A 19,145-nucleotide genomic window follows, 5' to 3' on the forward strand; every position below is an offset into this window, starting at 1 on the left:
TCCTTAAAAAGTATTTAAGTAAGTAAGTCATTAAAATGTATTTATATAGCACTTTTCTCAGATAAAAATCACAAAGTGCTTCACAGTAAAAATTGAATTCCTAGTTCTTGTTTTAAATTTATTTTCATATTACACTATAGGTGGATTACAGTTTTGATTGAATTGGTTTCAAGTAACAATGATTAGCACAAAAAATATGGATTATTTTACTTAATTTATGTTACGTATTCATTGATTGATGATTAACTAATCACAATTATTAAACTAAATTGATCTTAGTTGACACTTGTTCTTTATATGTTTATTTTATTTAGTTTAAAGGGTGAATAATTTAGTAATAAGATGAATATTTTTTCCATTTATTCTGACATTTATCATATTTCTTTGTTGCAGCCCTTCTGAGTCCCAACAGCTGCACTAAAATCATATTTTGAACTGGTTGACACATAGTTTAATTTAATTTAATTTAATCTTTAATTGTTATTGGCAACTCCAGTCAGATAAGATATGGCTGTAAATTAAAGAACAGGTGGAAAATACAGAAAGAATCTAGAGCTGAATAAAAAAATAAAATACTAAAATCAGTTCTTATGGAGAATTAAACTGAATTAAATAAATTATGGTTAGTTTTTATTTTTAATTGTTATTAGTAACTCCAGTCAGATTATCTATGGCTGTAAATTAAAGAAGAGGTTCAAAATATGACAAGGATCTAAATCTAAATACCAAAAAAATAAAAAAGCAGTTTTTAGGAGAATTAAACTAAATTAAATAAAATATATTAAATTTAATCTCTAATTTTGATTGGCAATTTAAGTAAGATTATCTATGGCTGTAAATTAAAGAACATGTGCAAAATACGAAAAGGATCTAGAGTTAAATAAAAAAAATTAACATAAAATGGGGAATTAAATGAAAAAAAAAAATATATATATATATATATATATATATATATATATATATATATATATATATATATATATATATATATATATATATATATATATATATATATTTATTTATATTTACAATCTTTTAGCTCTAATTGTTATTGGCAACTCCAGTCCGTTTCGCTATTGATTAAATTTATTTTATTTTTACTTTACTTTATATTAGTAGCCGTCTGATCCCGCCCTCCGCACCGAAAAGCAAGCCTCTGATTGGCTAAACCTGCAGAAGACTCACGTCGGTCAGAACGGATCAGCGTCAAAGATCCGACTCCTTGAACGACTCTTAACGGGTCCCCGTCGTTACCAGGCAACGCCTCTCCTTTTCCCGGCGAAGTTTTGACCGAAGACCACAGCTCTGCTCGCCTCTTTTACGGTGTTATTTCTGTAAAAACGGCGGATAATGTACGCAGAGAGGAATATACCACAGCACAGAGGCGGTAAGAGTTCACTTTAACTAGTTTAGGAACGCTTTATAAAAATAATTCTGCTTATTTTAACCATTTTTCCCCCTCAACGTCGCACCTCTGATTGGAGGAGCCGCTAGCATGCTAAGCTAACTCTTAATGGCCGCTCAGGTCAGCTTTAGCAGCTTAAAGTGCTGCTAATTTGAAGATAATGACGCTCTAAGTGGGGTTGAAAGGGACAAAAGTTAAAATATGAACTATCAGAGAACAACAGGTTAACCCGTTTAGCAGCCAGCTTTTCATTAAAGTGACATTTTAGGGTTTTTCTGCTCTCTGAAAACTTAGATCAGCTCCAGTTTAGCATCTAAAACACCCAGAAATGGGCTATTTATACCAATTACAGCTCCTCTAAGACAAAAAAAATGAAATATATAAATATATGTTAAGGTATTTTATATTAGTAATAAACAGATGCCCTTAAAACTGCTAAAATAGGAAGGGATTGAAAAACATAGCTGGGGATTTATGCATTTATGAACACTTTTTTAAATTTTTAATCTCTGAAATTACATAAAATGGGTGTTTTAACGCCATTTTTGTTGTTAAGTATCTGTTCTAACAAATTAAACGGTAGTTTTTAAGTGGAAATCGTTTTACAGGTTTGTCCTCCTGTTTAATCTTAGCATGATGCTTCTCATTGGACAGATGGCGGCAGGTCGTCGGACGAGGACCCGGACGGCGGCGAGGCGGACCTGCCGGCGGACAGGGATGACTTCAGGGTGTCGTGTGCGAAGGAGATGGCCCTGCTGGCGCTGATGGAGAAGACGGGGTACAACATGGTGCAGGAGAACGGCCAGAGGAAGTACGGCGGGCCGCCGCCAGGTACGCCGCCGGAAGGAAACAACCGAGCCAAACGAAACCCCAAGACGAGTTTTCTCGGGATTTCGTTTGATAGACCAAAACAAAGCGCTGCGTGATTGTGGAGGGGAGGGAGAAGGACAGGATTCTCCCAAAAGAAAAGCATCCTGATACTAAAAGTAGCTGAACTTTAGTGCGTCTGATCCTACAGTAATCAGATAGTTAGTAAATCGGGTCGGTCTGTGTGGAAATGAACCCTGGATGTGTTGATTGTTGGCAGGACTACCGCTGTAAAGGGGTGAGCCGTGTTTGTTAGTAGCTGCTGTGCAGTTTATTCTCTGTTCTGATAAGCCTAACCTGTAAACCTCAGCCTTCACCCAGAGGGAAACTATTCCTGCCATCAGTGGCTCGTTTTCTAGTTACTGCCTGCAAGACGAGGAATTTACAGCATTTACAGCCAGTCAGACGCCTTAAAGTTGGACGGTCATAACTGTATTAACTATAAATCCACCGTTATTAACATTAGCCTCGGCTGATTGGCTGTGAGGTGTTTGTTTGGTCATGTGACCCTGGTAAAGACGCAGTGCAGGATGGGTAAACCGGAGCAGAGGAGCAATGTTTCATGTTTTCAGTGTAAGGAGGAGGTAAATCTGTCTATAATCAGCACATTTCAGCCATAACATGAATAATAATAATAACATGGCCGCCCTGCTAAACCGACCGGCCGCCTTCAAGGGCGACAAATATCATAAATCAGACTCTATTATTATTATTATTATTATTATTATTATTATTATTATTATAATAAATGTTCTAACGTCAGTTCTAGACCCGTATAAACAAACTGATGCAGGAACGAGAAGTTTTCTGTACGTTGCTCAGAGGAGACGGCGGACATGTTTCTGTGGTCAGAGGAAACAGAAACGATCATAATGTGACGCTTTAAGCAGAGCTGGACGATATAGAAACACATCAATAAAATATAAACTATGTTGATCGATATCAATAATTATCAACTAATTCAAAACATGTAATTTTAAGAGCAGACCTGGATGTTTGATGCTGTTAGCAACCTACTTCTAGATAAAGAACAGAAACACTGAATTCAAACTCAACCCTTTATTCAACCAACTTTTTACCAAAACTGTAAGTTTTTAAAAATGAAAAAAAAAAGAACAGGTGCTCTCTGACCTCTATGAAGGGGGCGGAGCTTGGTTCCTGGGTCTGCGTTGTGATTGGTTGGTAGGATGTAATGATGTAATATTAACCTACATGGCTAGAATTAAGGAAGGAGAAATGTTATTCTACTGAACTTTTTATTGACCTTTTTGTTTCTACCATCATGTCTATAGATTAATTTTTATTGTTACTGATTTATCCTCCTGGTTTTAAGCCGTGTGGTTAAACATGGCGGCGGTGGTGTGATGCTGCGGTGAACGGGTCCAAATAGCTCCACAGCTCAGGCTCCACCCAGTCTGACGCCGGTTCTGTGGTTCTGTGCGGTCCAGGTTGGGACGGGCCGGCGCCGCCGCGGGGCTGCGAGGTCTTTGTGGGAAAGATTCCCCGCGACATGTTTGAGGACGAGCTGGTTCCGCTGTTCGAGAAGGCGGGCCAGATCTACGAGTTCCGCCTGATGATGGAGTTCAGCGGCGAGAACCGCGGCTACGCCTTCGTCATGTACACACACAGGTGAGGCCACGCCCCCCCGCCGCCGCCGACCACCCTGCCCCGCCCCGCTCGGCCCGGTTAACCCAGGCTGTGGTTGGTTCTGGTCCAGAGAGGCGGCCCAGAGGGCCATCCAGATGCTGGACAACCAGGAGGTGCGACCCGGGAAGTTCATCGGCGTGTGCGTGAGTCTGGACAACTGCCGCCTCTTCATCGGCTCCATCCCCAAAGACAAGAAGAAGGAGGAGATCCTGGAGGAGATGAAGAAGGTGAGAGCCGGGTCAGAACCGCCCCGGTACGCTCCCATGCTGGTACCGATCCTGCAGGCTGACGTCTTCTAGAAACGCGTCCAGCAGTTGTTCTGAAATGTTTACGGACCGGTTCTGTGTTAACCGGCCGGACCGGTCCATTAACAGTTCCAGATGTTCTGACCCGAGATTTCTGCCGGACTCAGTAAACCGGCCCGGTTCTGCTTGACTGCAGCTTAAACGGCGATAAACCCAACAGAACCAGAGCGTCATCTGGTCTCGATTAGAACCTTTTTATGTTCTGCAGCGACCCGGAACAGGTTTGAATCCGCCGGGTCAGGATCCTCACCTCTGAGAACAGAAAAAGTTCTGATCCGGTTTTATGTGTTAATGAAACCATTCGGCCCGAACAGCTTGGTTCTGATTGGACCCACATTCTTCTACGGAGGAGTAGAGGAGCCGTCAGACTGCCGGACCCAGCGGCGCCGGTTCTGACGACTCCTCTGCTCCTTAACGGGTCAAACGGAGCAGCTTCCTGAACCGGTACCGCCTCGTATTAAAAACCGGGCCTGGCCTGCTTCACCTCAGCAACCAGAACCTTCTGTCAGAATCTGAGCTGGACGGGTCGTCAGCGACTCAGTTCATTAACAGGTTACAGGAGGTTCTGATCCGTAGAAACTGGGCTCAGCTAGCAGAACCGGTTCCTCTGTTAGAGGTCCAGATCAGCCAGGCGCTGTGGACCCGGCACAGACTCCTGGTTCTGGATCCTGCGGTTCTGGATCCTGTGGTTCTGGATCCTGCGGTTCTGGAGCCTGCGGTTCTGGATCCTGTGGTTCTGGAGCCTGCGGTTCTGGATCCTGTGGTTCTGGATCCTGTGGTTCTGGATCCTGCGGTTCTGGAGCCTGCGGTTCTGGATCCTGTGGTTCTGGATCCTGCGGTTCTGGATCCTGTGGTTCTGGATCCTGTGGTTCTGGAGCCTGCGGTTCTGGATCCTGTGGTTCTGGATCCTGTGGTTCTGGATCCTGCGGTTCTGGAGCCTGCGGTTCTGGATCCTGCGGTTCTGGAGCCTGCGGTTCTGGATCCTGTGGTTCTGGATCCTGCGGTTCTGGAGCCTGCGGTTCTGGATCCTGTGGTTCTGGAGCCTGCGGTTCTGGATCCTGTGGTTCTGGAGCCTGAGGTTCTGGAGCCTGCGGTTCTGGAGCCTGCGGTTCTGGAGCCAGCGGTTCTGGATCCTGTGGTTCTGGAGCCTGAGGTTCTGGATCCTGCGGTTCTGGAGCCTTTGGTTGTGGATCCTGCGGTTCTGGATCCTGCGGTTCTGGAGCCTGCGGTTCTGGAGCCTGCGGTTGTGGATCCTGCGGTTCTGGATCCTGCGGTTCTGGATCCTGCGGTTCTGGAGCCTGTGGTTCTGGATCCTGCGGTTCTGGAGCCTGCGGTTCTGGATCCTGCGGTTCTGGAGCCTGTGGTTCTGGAGCCTGCGGTTCTGGATCCTGCGGTTCTGGAGCCTGCGGTTCTGGAGCCTGCGGTTCTGGATCCTGTGGTTCTGGAGCCTGCGGTTCTGGATCCTGTGGTTCTGGATCCTGTGGTTCTGGATCCTGCGGTTCTGGAGCCTGCGGTTCTGGATCCTGCGGTTCTGGAGCCTGCGGTTCTGGATCCTGTGGTTCTGGATCCTGCGGTTCTGGAGCCTGCGGTTCTGGATCCTGTGGTTCTGGAGCCTGCGGTTCTGGATCCTGTGGTTCTGGAGCCTGAGGTTCTGGAGCCTGCGGTTCTGGAGCCTGCGGTTCTGGAGCCAGCGGTTCTGGATCCTGTGGTTCTGGAGCCTGCGGTTCTGGATCCTGCGGTTCTGGATCCTGTGGTTCTGGATCCTGCGGTTCTGGAGCCTGCGGTTCTGGATCCTGCGGTTCTGGATCCTGCGGTTCTGGAGCCTGCGGTTCTGGAGCCTGTGGTTCTGGAGCCTTTGGTTGTGGATCCTGCGGTTCTGGATCCTGTGGTTCTGGATCCTGCGGTTCTGGATCCTGTGGTTCTGGATCCTGTGGTTCTGGATCCTGCGGTTCTGGAGCCTGCGGTTCTGGAGCCTGTGGTTCTGGAGCCTTTGGTTGTGGATCCTGCGGTTCTGGATCCTGTGGTTCTGGATCCTGCGGTTCTGGATCCTGTGGTTCTGGATCCTGTGGTTCTGGATCCTGTGGTTCTGGATCCTGTGGTTCTGGATCCTGTGGTTCTGGAGCCTGCGGTTCTGGAGCCTGCGGTTCTGGATCCTGCGGTTCTGGAGCCTGTGGTTCTGGAGCCTGCGGTTCTGGATCCTGTGGTTCTGGATCCTGTGGTTCTGGAGCCTGTGGTTCTGGATCCTGCGGTTCTGGATCCTGCGGTTCTGGAGCCTGCGGTTCTGGAGCAGCGGACAGACGGGTCTCCTGTGTGTGCTTGCAGGTGACGGACGGCGTGGTGGACGTCATCGTCTACCCGAGCTCCATGGACAAGAACCGGAACCGAGGCTTCGCCTTCGTGGAGTACGAGTCCCACAAGGCAGCGGCCATGGCCCGCAGGACGCTGATCCCCGGTACCGGCCCGACCCGCTCGGTTCTGACCCGCTGGCTCCCTGTCGCCTTTTTTTCTGTTTTCTTCCAGCTTTATTGAACGCAGCACAAGTTCTGCTGGAGGAGCTCAGAGGCCAGAACTGTTCTGGTTCTGAAACCCAGCCTGGTGTCGATGATAATGAAACCCGTCAGAATGTTCTGAACCCAGTCAAACAGAACCTCCTAGGTTCTCCTAAGCTGAGGCCGGGCCAAACCGGGTCATGGAAGAAACGATGTGGACCGGTCCTTTGACCCGGTTTGGGCCGAGCTTCAGCTGCGTGTCTGGAGGCGTTAATGGCCGACCCGGTTGACTTATATTGGACCGAGGACAGAACCTGGTAGAGGTTCTGTCTCATTCAGACGAGACTCCATAACCGCGCCCAGTGTGGTTCTGGTCCTAAACCCGTTGTGGTTCTGCCCGGCAGGAACCTTCCAGCTGTGGGGTCACTCCATCCAGGTGGACTGGGCCGAGCCGGAGAAGGACGTGGACGAGGAGGTGATGCAGCGGGTCCGGGTTCTCTACGTACGTACGCTCACAGAACCGCTCAGGTTCTCAGCAGTCAGTGTCCCGGTCCATTCCCACCAGAACCGGGCCGTCACGGCCCAGACGTGGGAGATGGTCCCAGAACCGTTTGTCCCGTAAACACCAGTTCTCTGCGTCTCAATCAATAAAACTAAATAATAAAACACAATAAATAGATAATAAAGCATAATTAAATAATAAATAATACAATCAATAAAACTAAATGAATAAATAATAAAACATAATAAATAGATAATAAAGCATAATTAAATAATAAATAATACAATCAATAAAACTAAATGAATAAATAATAAAACATAATAATAAAACATACTAAAATCAATAAAACAAAATAATAAATAAATAATAATACATAATACAATAAAAATTAACTAAAATCAATAAAACTAAATAAAAAAATAAATAATAAAACATAATAGATAATAAAACAATAAAACCAATCAAACTAAATAATAAATAAGTAATAAAAATGAAAATAATAACAATAAAAATAAATAAATGATAAAACATAAAATACATGATAAAACATACGAAAATCAATAAAACATAATAAATAATAAATAAAACAAAAAACATACTAAATAAAAAAAATTATAAAGCATAATAAAAAAGTATAAAACAATAAAATCAATTAAACTAAATAATGAAACATAAAAGATAATAAAACAATAAAATTAAAAATTAAACATACTAAAATCAATAAAACTAAATAATAAAACATAATAGATAATAAAACAATAAAATCAATAAAACAAATAAATAAATAATAAAACATAATAAATGAAATAATAAAACAATAAGAATAAATAAATAATAAAACATAATAAAACATACTAAAATCAATAAAACTTAATAATAAAACATAATAAAACAAAATAATAGATAAGTAATAAAACATAATAAATGAAATAATAAAACAATAAAAATTAATAAATAATAAAACAATACATAATAAAACATACGAAAATGAATAATACATAATAAAATAATAAAACATACTAAAATAAAATACTAAATAAAACAATATATAAATAATAAAGCATAAAATAATGAACAAAACAATAAAATTATAAATAATAAAACATACTAAAATCAATAAAACTTAATAATAAAACATAATAAAATAAACAATAAAATAATCAAACAAAATAATAGATAAGTAATAGAACATAATAAACGTACATGTTAAGATAGTGGAAAATAAAGCGACTCGCCACAGGTTCTGCTCTGAGGTGAGGACGTCTCCCTACAGCCACATTAACTCAGGGGCCTCTGGCCGCCATCACCGGGGCCACAGAGCCGGCCCGGTCTTCCGCTGCAGGACTTCAGGAAGCTGTAAAAGTCTGTAAAAGCCATAGCAGCTGTCTGTCTGTGAAGTGTGTCGAATGCCAGCCTCTGCGTTTACCCAGACTGCTTTGCTGCTGCAGGTGCGTAACCTGATGCTGGAGACCACGGAGGAGACGCTGCACCGGGAGTTCTCCAGCTTCAAGCCCGGCGCCGTGGAGCGGGTCAAGAAGCTCACCGACTACGCCTTCGTCCACTACCGCAGCCGCGCCGACGCCATCGCCGCCCTCGGCCTCATGAACGGCGCCCAGATCGACGGCGCCACCGTGGAGGTGACCCTGGCCAAGCCCGCCGGCATCAAGGACGGCGGCGGGGCCGGCAAGAGGTGCAACGCCAGGGGTCCCATGGGCAACGCCGCCTCAGGGGGCGCCAGCGAGGGACGGGCCTCGTTCAGAGGCACGCCCCTGCAGACCCGCGTGGGAAACCCCTGCTATAACGGAGGAGGTGGGTTCTGTTGGTTCCTCAGCAGACTTTTCCACAGCATGACGCTGCCGGTTCACTCTCTGGCTCTCATGCTGGTTGTGTGTGCCTCAGACGACCCGGACCGCTGGATGTTCCCCCTGTTCCCCTGCACCCCCCTCACCCCCGTCAGCCCCCTGGCCCTCAAGCAGAGCCAGATCGGCTCGGCCGTCAGCCTGCTGGAGTACCACTGCCTGAAGAACTGCTGGTCCCCGCCCGAGTACCAGCTGTACTGCACCGCCGGGCCCGACGGCAAGCTGCTGCTGCTCTACAAGGTGGGTGGTCCTCTGACCTCTGACCTCTGATCTCTGACGCTTCACGGTGACCAGAACCACCGCTCTGCGTGTCTCTGCAGGTGCTGCTGCCCTCCACCAGGGCCACCTACGTCCCCGACAAGCTGTGTGTGCTGCTGGACGACGCCAAGGAGCTGGCAGCCCAGACCACGCTGTGGAACCTGGGTACGGCCCACTGTCTGTCCTTCCTTCCTTCCTTCCTTCTTTCCTTCCTTCTTCCTTCCTTCCTTCCTTCCTTCCTTCCTTCCTTCCTTCCTTCCTTCCTTCCTTCCTTCCTTCCCTACCTCCTTCCTTTCTTCCTTCCTTCCTTTACTGGCAGCCCAGACCACGCTGTGGAACCTGGGTACGGCCTTCCTTCCTTCCTTCCTTCCTTCCTTCCTTCCTTCCTTCTTTCCTCCTTCCTTCCTTCCTTCCTTCCTTCCTTCCTTCCTTCCTTCCCTACCTCCTTCCTTCCTTCCTTCCTTTACTGGCAGCCCAGACCACGCTGTGGAACCTGGGTACGGCCGTCCTTCCTTCCTTCCTTCCTTCCTTCCTTCCTTCCTTCCTTCCTTCCTTCCTTCCTTCCTTCCTTCCTTCCTTCCTTCCTTCCTTCCCTACCTCCTTCCTTTCTTCCTTCCTTCCTTTACTGGCAGCCCAGACCACGCTGTGGAACCTGGGTACGGCCTTCCTTCCTTCCTTCCTTCCTTCCTTCCTTCCTTCCTTCCTTCCTTCCTTCCTTCCCTACCTCCTTCCTTCCTTCCTTCCTTCCTTCCTTCCCTACCTCCTTCCTTCCTTCCTTCCTTTACTGGCAGCCCAGACCACGCTGTGGAACCTGGGTACGGCCTTCCTTCCTTCCTTCCTTCCTTCCTTCCTTCCTTCCTTCCTTCCTTCCTTCCTTCCTACCTCCTTCCTTCCTTCCTTCTCCTTTAATGGTAGCCCAGACCAAGCTGTGGCCTGGTACGGCCCACTGTCCTACCTCCTCCTTCCTTCCTTCCTTCCTTCCTTCCTTCTTCCCTTCCTTCCTTCCGCCCCTCCTTCATTCTTCCTTCCTTCCTTCCTTCCTTCCTCACTACTCCTTCCTTCATTCCTTCCTTTACTGCAGCCCAGACCACGCTGTGGTACCTTTGTAATGCCCACTGTCCTACTCCCCTTCCTTCCTTCCTTCCTTCCTTCCTTCCTTCCTTCCTTCCTTCCTTCCTTCATTCCTTCCTTCCTTCCTTCCTTCCTTCCCTACCTCCTTCCTTCCATCCTTATTTCCTTCCATCCTTATTTCCTTTCTTTCTTGGACAACAACGATAAAACAGCAGCACCGATGTCACCGCTCAATTCCTCGCCGTGAGCCGCCATTGTTGTCTGAGTCGATTCCTGATTGGCTTGTCCATTTTTTTGTTAAGGTTTCTGGAAGTGTTCAATAAAGTTTAGTTTAAAAAAAAAACACGGATACCGGCCGGCATCTCTCCTTGTTATTTTTAGAAAGCTGCTGAGCAACGAGAGCCGAAGGTATTAAGACCAAATCATAGCGAGACGTGGTAAGAAGAAAGCAGCGCGGATATTAACGGTGTTTATGGAGCGCTAGCTGCTACTAATACTGAGTATGGATGAGTAGAGGGAGACGGATGACGCTTTGAAAAAAGTCCAATAATTATCTGGGTTAGCAGCACACATGGAAGAAGCCCAGATCAGATTTCTGTTGGGATGGAAAGATGGTGACTGGGCCGCTAGCCTAGGAAACAGGAGGCGTAGACGTGGACACCAGCAGGGTTTCAGGGTTTAGATCAGTAAAAGATCTGGTTCAGTGAGTGAATGTGGTGATTAGCAGTTTTCCCACACTAACGAGCCAATTAACAGCCAGACTCCTCCTCTGTCCTCCAGATTCCTCCGTCCTGCCTGCCGCCTCCTACGATTCGCCCAACAGCCTGTCGCCTCCGCTCGCCATGTCCCCCCCCTCCGACTGCGGCTCCAGCGTGCTGAGCTACGGCGGCCGGCCCTACACCCCCTGCCTCCCTACGCCCCCTCCTCCCCCGCCGCTGTCCCCCTTCCCCATGTCTCCCCTGCCCTCCCTCTCCATGTTCTCCCCCGCCGCCTCCCAGGCCCTGCGGCTCTACATGAACGGCCAGTCGCCCTTCTACTGACGGTGAGCCGCTAGCAGGAGGCTAGCGCAGGGCTAGCAGCCGTTTTATAATGTTCTACATGTTGAGACTTTATTATGCATTAATTAAGTGATTTGATTTGATTTCAGTATGTTTTAAGCAACTCTAGATCTGAAGATACTCATTATCTGGTCAGAAATAAACCATTTATTAGCCGTCTATGAGGAGAGCCTTACTGTAAAGTGGTGCCGTGTTAAGTCTTTGGTATTTAAAGGAGCAATAAGCGGTATTTAACCACCAACCTTCGCCTCCTACATGCATATTTGTGAATAATCAAAACAGAAAAACAGCGCCACCTTTAGGAGGAACATGTCTAGTGAAGAAGTCTAACTCTTTATAAAGCTGTCAGCAGGAGAACATGTTGATCTGCTGGGTTGTTCTCCGCCATGTTGCTCTGACGGTGGCGTTTTAGGGCAGGGAGGGGCTGAGGCCTCAGTGCCAGCTGTTCATATGCACACATGGTGCGGCTATGTGAAGAAGAGACTGGAGAACAACACAGACACGTGGTGAAGTCACAGCTTAGTCTGAAATATCACCTTTAGTTCTTCACAACACTATTTTTTTTTAGCTCTTTCTATCTAAAATAAGGAAATTTCGCTTATTGCTCCTTTATAGATGTAGAAATGTGCAAAAGCTCTGAAAGGAAAGAGAGAAAAGCATTTAATTAATCTGACCCAAAGTGTTTTTTGTCATATACTTAATATAATATAATATAGTATAATATATAATATTCTAATCTAATCTAATATTAAATAAATAATGTAATATAAAATAATCTAATCTAATATTAAATAAATAATATAATATAAAATAATCTAATGTTACATTAAATTATATAATATAAAATAATCTAATATAAAATAATCTAATATGATATTAAATAATATATAAAATAATATAATATAATATGAAATAAATAATACAATATAAAATAATCAAATCTAGGGCTGGACGATAATTCAATAACAATATATATCGATTGCTAGATTAATATCGATGATAGGAAAAGACGGTGTGAATAAAAAGTTCAATAGAATAACAGTTTTCCCTCCTTTTGCATTTCTAGCCTATCATGTAGGTTAATATTACAGTCACCACATCCTTCCAACCAATCACAAACGCAGACCCAGGAATGCTCCGCCCCCTTCAAAGAGTTCAGAAAGCACGCGTTCTTTTTCATTTTTTAAATACTTGCAGTTTTGGTTGAATAAAGGGTTGAGTTTGAAATCAGTGTTTGTGTGTTCTATATATATATATATATATATATATATATATATATATATAACAGCATAAAATGTTCAGGGCTGCACTTAAAATATATGTTTTGAATTTGATGATGATTATCGATATCGATCAATATGATTTCTATTTTAACGATATACTTTTTTCCCCTATATCGTCCAGCCCTAATCAAATCTAATATAATATGATATAATATAATATTAAATAATATAATATAATATTAAATAATATAATATACAGTAATATAATATTATATAAAATAATATAATATACAATAATCCAATATGATATAAAATAATATAATATAATATTAGATAATATAATGCACAGTAATATAATATGATATAAAATAATATACAATAATATAATATTAAATAATATAATACACAGTAATATAATGTGATATAAAATATAATATACAATAATATAGTATGATATAATTGAATATAAAATAATATAACATAAAATAATACAATCTAATATAAAATAATATAATATACAAGAATCCAATATGATATAAAATAATATAAAATAATATTAGATAATATAATGCACAGTAATATAATATGATATAAAATAATATACAATAATATAATATTAAATAATATAATACACAGTAATATAATGTGATATAAAATATAATATACAATAATATAGTATGATATAATTGAATATAAAATAATATAACATAAAATAATACAATCTAATATAAAATAATATAATATAAAATAATACAATCTAATAAAATAATATAACATAATATAATGTTAATGTCGTTGCAGGAGCGTGTTGTGATGAAGAGCTGCTGCGGAGGAGTGGCAGAAGGAACAAGGCATGAGCGTCTCTGTGTTTTCTGATGTTGTCTCTGTTAGAGGACGAGCGATGGACGCTCTCCACACTCTTCTCTCTCTCTCTCTCTCTCTCTCCTCGGATAAACGGCTTCTGCTGACGGTTGGGTCAGAGCGTCCTCTCGTCTTCCTGTCTCCTCACCGTCCCCCGCTCAGAACAGGACTAAACACGTCCGCTGTAACAACGTTCCAGTAAAGGCCCAGAAATAAACGACCCACCTGAAACCGCAGATATTTAACAAGTCATTTAGAATCAGTTCAAAGCTCCAACGATGTAGAAACTAATCAGGTTTATGGCAATCAGGAACCCGTAGATTATCTCCAGAACATAAATCCAACAACGTGTTCAGCAGAAAGCACAGAAAAATAATGAAATAAGAACAAAAACTTGGCTATAAAGTCACATGTGAACTTCACTGATTAACTGAATCTGAACTTTTGTTCTAGTGATGCGTGAGGTAGAGTTAATAACTTAATGAAAATAAAAATAGACACCTTTTTCTCACATTTATAGTTTTAAAAAGTATTTATCACGCCATGTTTGGATCATTTGTACATTTTCTATTTATTTCAGTTGACTTTTATTATTGATGTTTATTTACTTCAAAAGACTTATTTTCAAGTTTTAAGTTATTTATGAGACTATTTTACGTTTATTTACGGAGCATTTAAATTAGAAATTTTAGATTTATTTTTAAAGTTACATTATATATTGTAAAATTAAAGTTAGAAAGTTAATTTATTTTAAATTCTTGGTAAAGTTTTATACTTGGAAAAATTTTTATTTTTGAGAGGCATATTTTTTATTTTCACTTTTACTTAAGTTTCAAATTCTAAAATGATTTTATTCTAAGAACGTAATTTATTTTAGTGACTTTAATATTAAAATTGTATTCTTATTGACATCAGAAGATTTTTGCGTTTAGATGTAACATTTATTTATTTAAAATAAATAAATATGCCTCTTTATTTTTAAGAGGCATAGTTTTTATTTTCACTTTTATTTAAGTTTCAAATTCTAAAATTATTTTATTCTAAGAATGTAATTTATTTTAGTGACTTTAATATTAAAATTGTATTCTTATCGACATCAGAAGATTTTTTGCGTTTAAATGTAACATTTATTTATTTAAAAATGATTTTATTTAAATAGAATTTCAGGGAACTATTTTATTTTAAATGTCTTATTTATTTCCTTTCAGGGAATTTATTTGTCACTTCCATATTTATTTACGTTTGCAGACTAATATAATTTGTTTTACTTAAATCAGAGGACTATTACTGTGTAGTTTTATATTAGTTTTTTTAAAGCTAGTTTTTTCTGTTAATTTTTTTGAAAATAATTACATTTTACATCATTTAATTGTAGCAGAATTTCTTGTTTTGACTTAAGTTAAAGTTGACTCAAGTTAAAATTACATTAATCAAAGTTTTCCGGCATAATTTCTCCTTTAGTAAATAAAAGTCTCCTGAAATAAATAAAATAAAGACACCTTCATATTCCGGTTATTTCCTCATGATTCTGTTTATATCTCTATCAGATTTTATTTAATTACATTTTGGGTTTAATTCAGATTAATGTCCTAAATGGCTTTCCATACACATAGATACGGTTCAGTGATAAACGCGTTTAGGGGCAGATTTCAGGTTATTTCCTCATGATTCTGTTTATATCTCTATCAGATTTTATTTAATGACATTTTGGGTTTAATTCAGATTAATGTCCTAAATGGCTTTCCATACACATAGATACGGTTCAGTGATAAACGCGTTTAGGGGCAGATTTCAGGTTATTTCCTCATAATTCTGTTTATATCTCTATCAGATTTTATTTAATGGCATTTTGGGTTTAATTCAGATTAATGTCCTAAATGGCTTTCCATACACATAGATACGGTTCAGTGATAAACGCGTTTAGGGGCAGATTTCAGGTTATTTCCTCGTCCGCAGAGAAGATTTCTTCTCTGTCCTGAGTGAATAAACGGACGGAGGGACGAGGCGCTGTTTTCCCAGCGGGTCGCTAACGCCTCGGTGAGAGGAGGCAATGAGGAGCGCCTCTTCATCACAGGTGGGGAGCCAAGAAGACGAGAGGAGCTTAGCCAAAGGTTTTATTCAGACCGGTTGAGTTGTTCTGGCTCACAATGTTGACGCTTATTGGTCTGTTTGGAAATGTTCTGGTTCTCTGACACGCTGTCCGTGTCCTTTACTGAACTTTTTGTTGATTATATAATTCAAAGTTTAACCTCTGGAGGCGGTTCCAGGTGTTTTCCAGTGAATCAGCAGCTACTAATTAGTTTTTACTCTCACATTTGAATCGCTTTTAAACGGCAGAAACGGTCCAAACCCGAGCAAAGAGAGGTTTACTGAAGGGAATCACAGATCAGGAGATCAAGTTAAATTATTCAGCCTATTTATAAAAATAAAAAAAACTGCAATATGAAGCGTTATTCCAGCTGCTGGGAACCAGATGAAGGCTTTGATCGCCCGTCTAGCTGAAGATGAAATGTCCAAGGAGGGAAGACCGAGTGTTCAGTGCGTTAGTGTTGGCCCAAGGGTTTGTTTTTAATCTGAAACACTGAGAGTCTTTGAATAAAACTCACTTATTCACTGCTGCTGTCGTCAGTCTGTTCACACCGCAGCTCACCCTGGACGTTTAAATGTGGAGCAAAGACCAGCAGGAGGTCAGGATCAGTTTCCATCCTGTCTGCTCCAGCTGTTTGATGTTATTTAAATGATAAATATGACTTTATCTTTCATTCACACTTACTGACAAACACATAAAAGTCCCAGAAGATCCGATGTCTAGATCTGGTCAGCATGCGGACCAGAGAAAGGGGAGTAAATCCTTTCCTGTGGGAAGATGCCACATCCAGCCGGTGGGGTCATGGTTGGTAACATAAAGGCGTCATCAGGCAGTTTCCTGAGCATCAGACAGTAAAAGATGAATGTCCATGCATGACGTTTACCGTTGAAGCCTGTCAATAATCTAGAATATTATCTAAAAGTGAATTAATGTGGATCAGGAGAGGCTTATTGTCCTGGACAGGTCTGTGTGGGTCTGACTCCGCCGCTGGTCCACAGACTCCTGGATTTGATTCTCTATCTGACAACACGCTGCCTTCATCCCTCTGTCTTATTAAACCTTGTTCTACCAGTTTTTCCTTCCACTAAACTTTCCGTTCGTATGGAAACACCGCTCAGTTACCCGCCATCTTTAGTAGGGACCGGCGGCCTTTGCCATCATTGTGTGCGTCATAATGTAAGATTTCTGTTTTTATATTTCACAGAAAGGGATTTTAGGGTTTTCATGAGTTCTAAGCTGTAAAAACAATGTAATTAAATGACTGCCGTGTCCGTCTTCCTCACATATAAACTTATCAGGACGTCGACTCCCCGTGTTTCCAGGAGCTCGTTTCTGAGGTCAGACGCTTATGCGGGACGAGGAGGTCTTCTGTACCAAACGTGATCATCCATGTCTCTACAGACCTGGTTTAGTATACAGTCACATAACAGGAAGAGACCAACCGAGTTAAAGATCCACCAAGTAACATTTTTACCTTAATATATCCTCTTCTGAGTCCTTGTGACGGTAATCTAAGTGTTTATGAGACGACTGTCTGTCATCTCCCCCTAGTGTCTCTGGTTTAAAAACCACACCGTGCCTCCGACCCTTAGGGCCCATTCATACCTCACGTAAAAGACGGATACGTGTGGAGTGTTTTTATACGTTCTAACCGTCGATTTCATCCGTATTTTGACACGAAAATTGGGAGCTTACGATTACGGACGAAACGGAGCAATACGGAGCAATACTACCGGAAACGGTGGGGGCGCTATTGAGTTTGTAGTACAAAATGTGAACAAAATCACGAAGAAGGTTATAATTCTGGGCTTTAAACAATGGCGGGATTCGAGGAACAACTTGCGGAGCTTGTCCTCAACTACCCACACATATGATGTGTCGTGTCCGGGGCACAGGGACAAACAAAAAGTTTACTTACGGAGCAAATACAACAAAATCACGTCTTGGACCATCGCCATGTTTTGATCAGTGACGAATCATTGCCGCCCAGCACTGCCACCTAGAGGACATATTGGTTATTGCGCACCTCAACGGACGGAGGCGGATAGAACGTACGGACAGAAATACGGACGTGCAGGCCAAACGTAGGGTATGAATGGACCCTGAGGCGGTCTGTTCTCGTTCTCGCGGTAAGACCAACAGTCCAGTGTAACACCATTGGCTTCAATAACGTTGATGTCGGTCACAATTCAGGAGCTACGTATTTGTAGGCCGATTCCGTCACCAATCCTTCAAAGACTCCTTCCAGTGGTGTTTAAAGCGTCTCCAGCAGCAGGAGGACCACCGTGCAGACGTCCAACCCTGACACGTTCCTCTGAAAACAGGACCACCGGTTCCTCTGCCGTCTTTCATCGCCACCAGGCGTGGAGATTAGATCCAGGCTGCCGTGAAGGTCATACGTATGACCGGGAGACCAGCCTCTGAAACTTAAGAGAGAAACAAGCCGCTCTGGATGTCTCCTCCTCTTTAAGCAGTCAGCTTTCCCAGATCTTCACCGTTGTTTCCACCTGGCCTGATGCTGCAGAGCTCAGACCTTTTACCTTCTAGATCTACGCCGATGGAGGACAGGAGCTGCTCTGTAACAAGAGGAAAGCGGCTCAAATCGATGGCTCTCTGTCGCTGAAACACTCTGGACCTTCCCTTCAAAGCTTCCTGTCTGGATTCAGTTCATTAGTGTGTTTTCTGTGCGCTGCAGCCCTGGGAAACAAGAAAAGTTGCTCCGACACTGATTCCCGCAGTGGGTTGCCGTCTATAAACATCTGAACCTGGTGGCTCTGGTTCCCTGAGTGGAAAACGATGCAGGAGGAGGTTTTTTAGGGTTTCCGCTCCGGCTGAGCCTGAAACTGAAGGAAGGAGGAGGCGCAGAACTTAGACAGACGGGGATATGAAAGAGAAACCAGAGAGGAGGAGGAGGAGGATCAGAGGAAGACTGATATTTGTGGGTGGGAAGAACTTAGGATAAGCATTGGCTCATCAGCAGGAGAGAGTCGAGGCGTTTAATGTTTAATTTACTGCGTCTGCAGCAGAACGCTGCTGGTTCCTCTGATGGTGGTGAAACTCTTGGCTGCTCGGTCAGCCTCTAAATCAGCCTCAGCTCCTCTGGCCTGCTGGGCCCTCAGCTCTGGGGTCATCACACCGTCAGGCACCTCGGTGGCCACCTCAGGCCTCCCAACCGTCTACTTTCATTTCTTTTAGATTAAAATACGCAAAGCTCTTTATTTCAGCAGCAGAATATTATCTTCTGTTGCTGATATCTCCAGAGTTAGAGTCAGAGGAACCTTCATACCATAAACTGCTCATTTAAACAGCTCCAGATATACCAAATAATGACGGGAGACCCAGTCTGAACGCTGTAATAATTAAAAAATACTTTTTCACATTGGCTAACTCGTGGTTTTACCTTTGGGTTTATCAGGTCATCTTTGATCAAATTATCATTTAGAGATACTTTTTGTTTGTTAAAATCCAAATGTTAAATTAACCACCATTGATCATTGAGCGCTTTACTAAT

The 19,145-nt window shown here is 42.6% G+C and overlaps 1 protein-coding gene across 1 annotated transcript; it reads left to right on the forward strand.

Moving 5' to 3' along the window:
* Positions 1–1,150: 1,150 nt before the first annotated feature.
* On the forward strand, positions 1,151–13,619 carry rbm46 (RNA binding motif protein 46). Its single transcript, XM_036133995.1, has 11 exons — positions 1,151–1,387; positions 2,060–2,236; positions 3,721–3,901; positions 3,990–4,146; positions 6,547–6,676; positions 7,118–7,215; positions 8,664–9,024; positions 9,115–9,314; positions 9,395–9,497; positions 11,184–11,445; positions 13,486–13,619. The coding sequence occupies exons 1-10, from the start codon at positions 1,351–1,353 to the stop codon at positions 11,441–11,443; spliced, it is 1,704 nt and encodes a 567-aa protein (XP_035989888.1). The 5' UTR covers positions 1,151–1,350; the 3' UTR covers positions 11,444–11,445; positions 13,486–13,619.
* The last annotated feature ends 5,526 nt before the right edge of the window (positions 13,620–19,145 follow it).

Source organism: Fundulus heteroclitus, unplaced genomic scaffold, assembly GCF_011125445.2.
Source record: "Fundulus heteroclitus isolate FHET01 unplaced genomic scaffold, MU-UCD_Fhet_4.1 scaffold_71, whole genome shotgun sequence".
NCBI classification, from domain to species: domain Eukaryota; kingdom Metazoa; phylum Chordata; class Actinopteri; order Cyprinodontiformes; family Fundulidae; genus Fundulus; species Fundulus heteroclitus.

What these genes read in the sequence shown, in the direction of transcription:
- rbm46 (XM_036133995.1), top strand. Translation starts at nt 1,351, where the DNA reads ATGTACGCAGAGAGGAATATACCACAGCACAGAGGCG. An exon ending in TCCTGGAGGAGATGAAGAAG is followed by an intron (nt 4,147 to 6,546) that starts GTGAGAGCCGGG and finishes GTGTGCTTGCAG; the next exon opens with GTGACGGACGGCGTGGTGGA. An exon ending in CCCCTGCTATAACGGAGGAG is followed by an intron (nt 9,025 to 9,114) that starts GTGGGTTCTGTT and finishes TGTGTGCCTCAG; the next exon opens with ACGACCCGGACCGCTGGATG.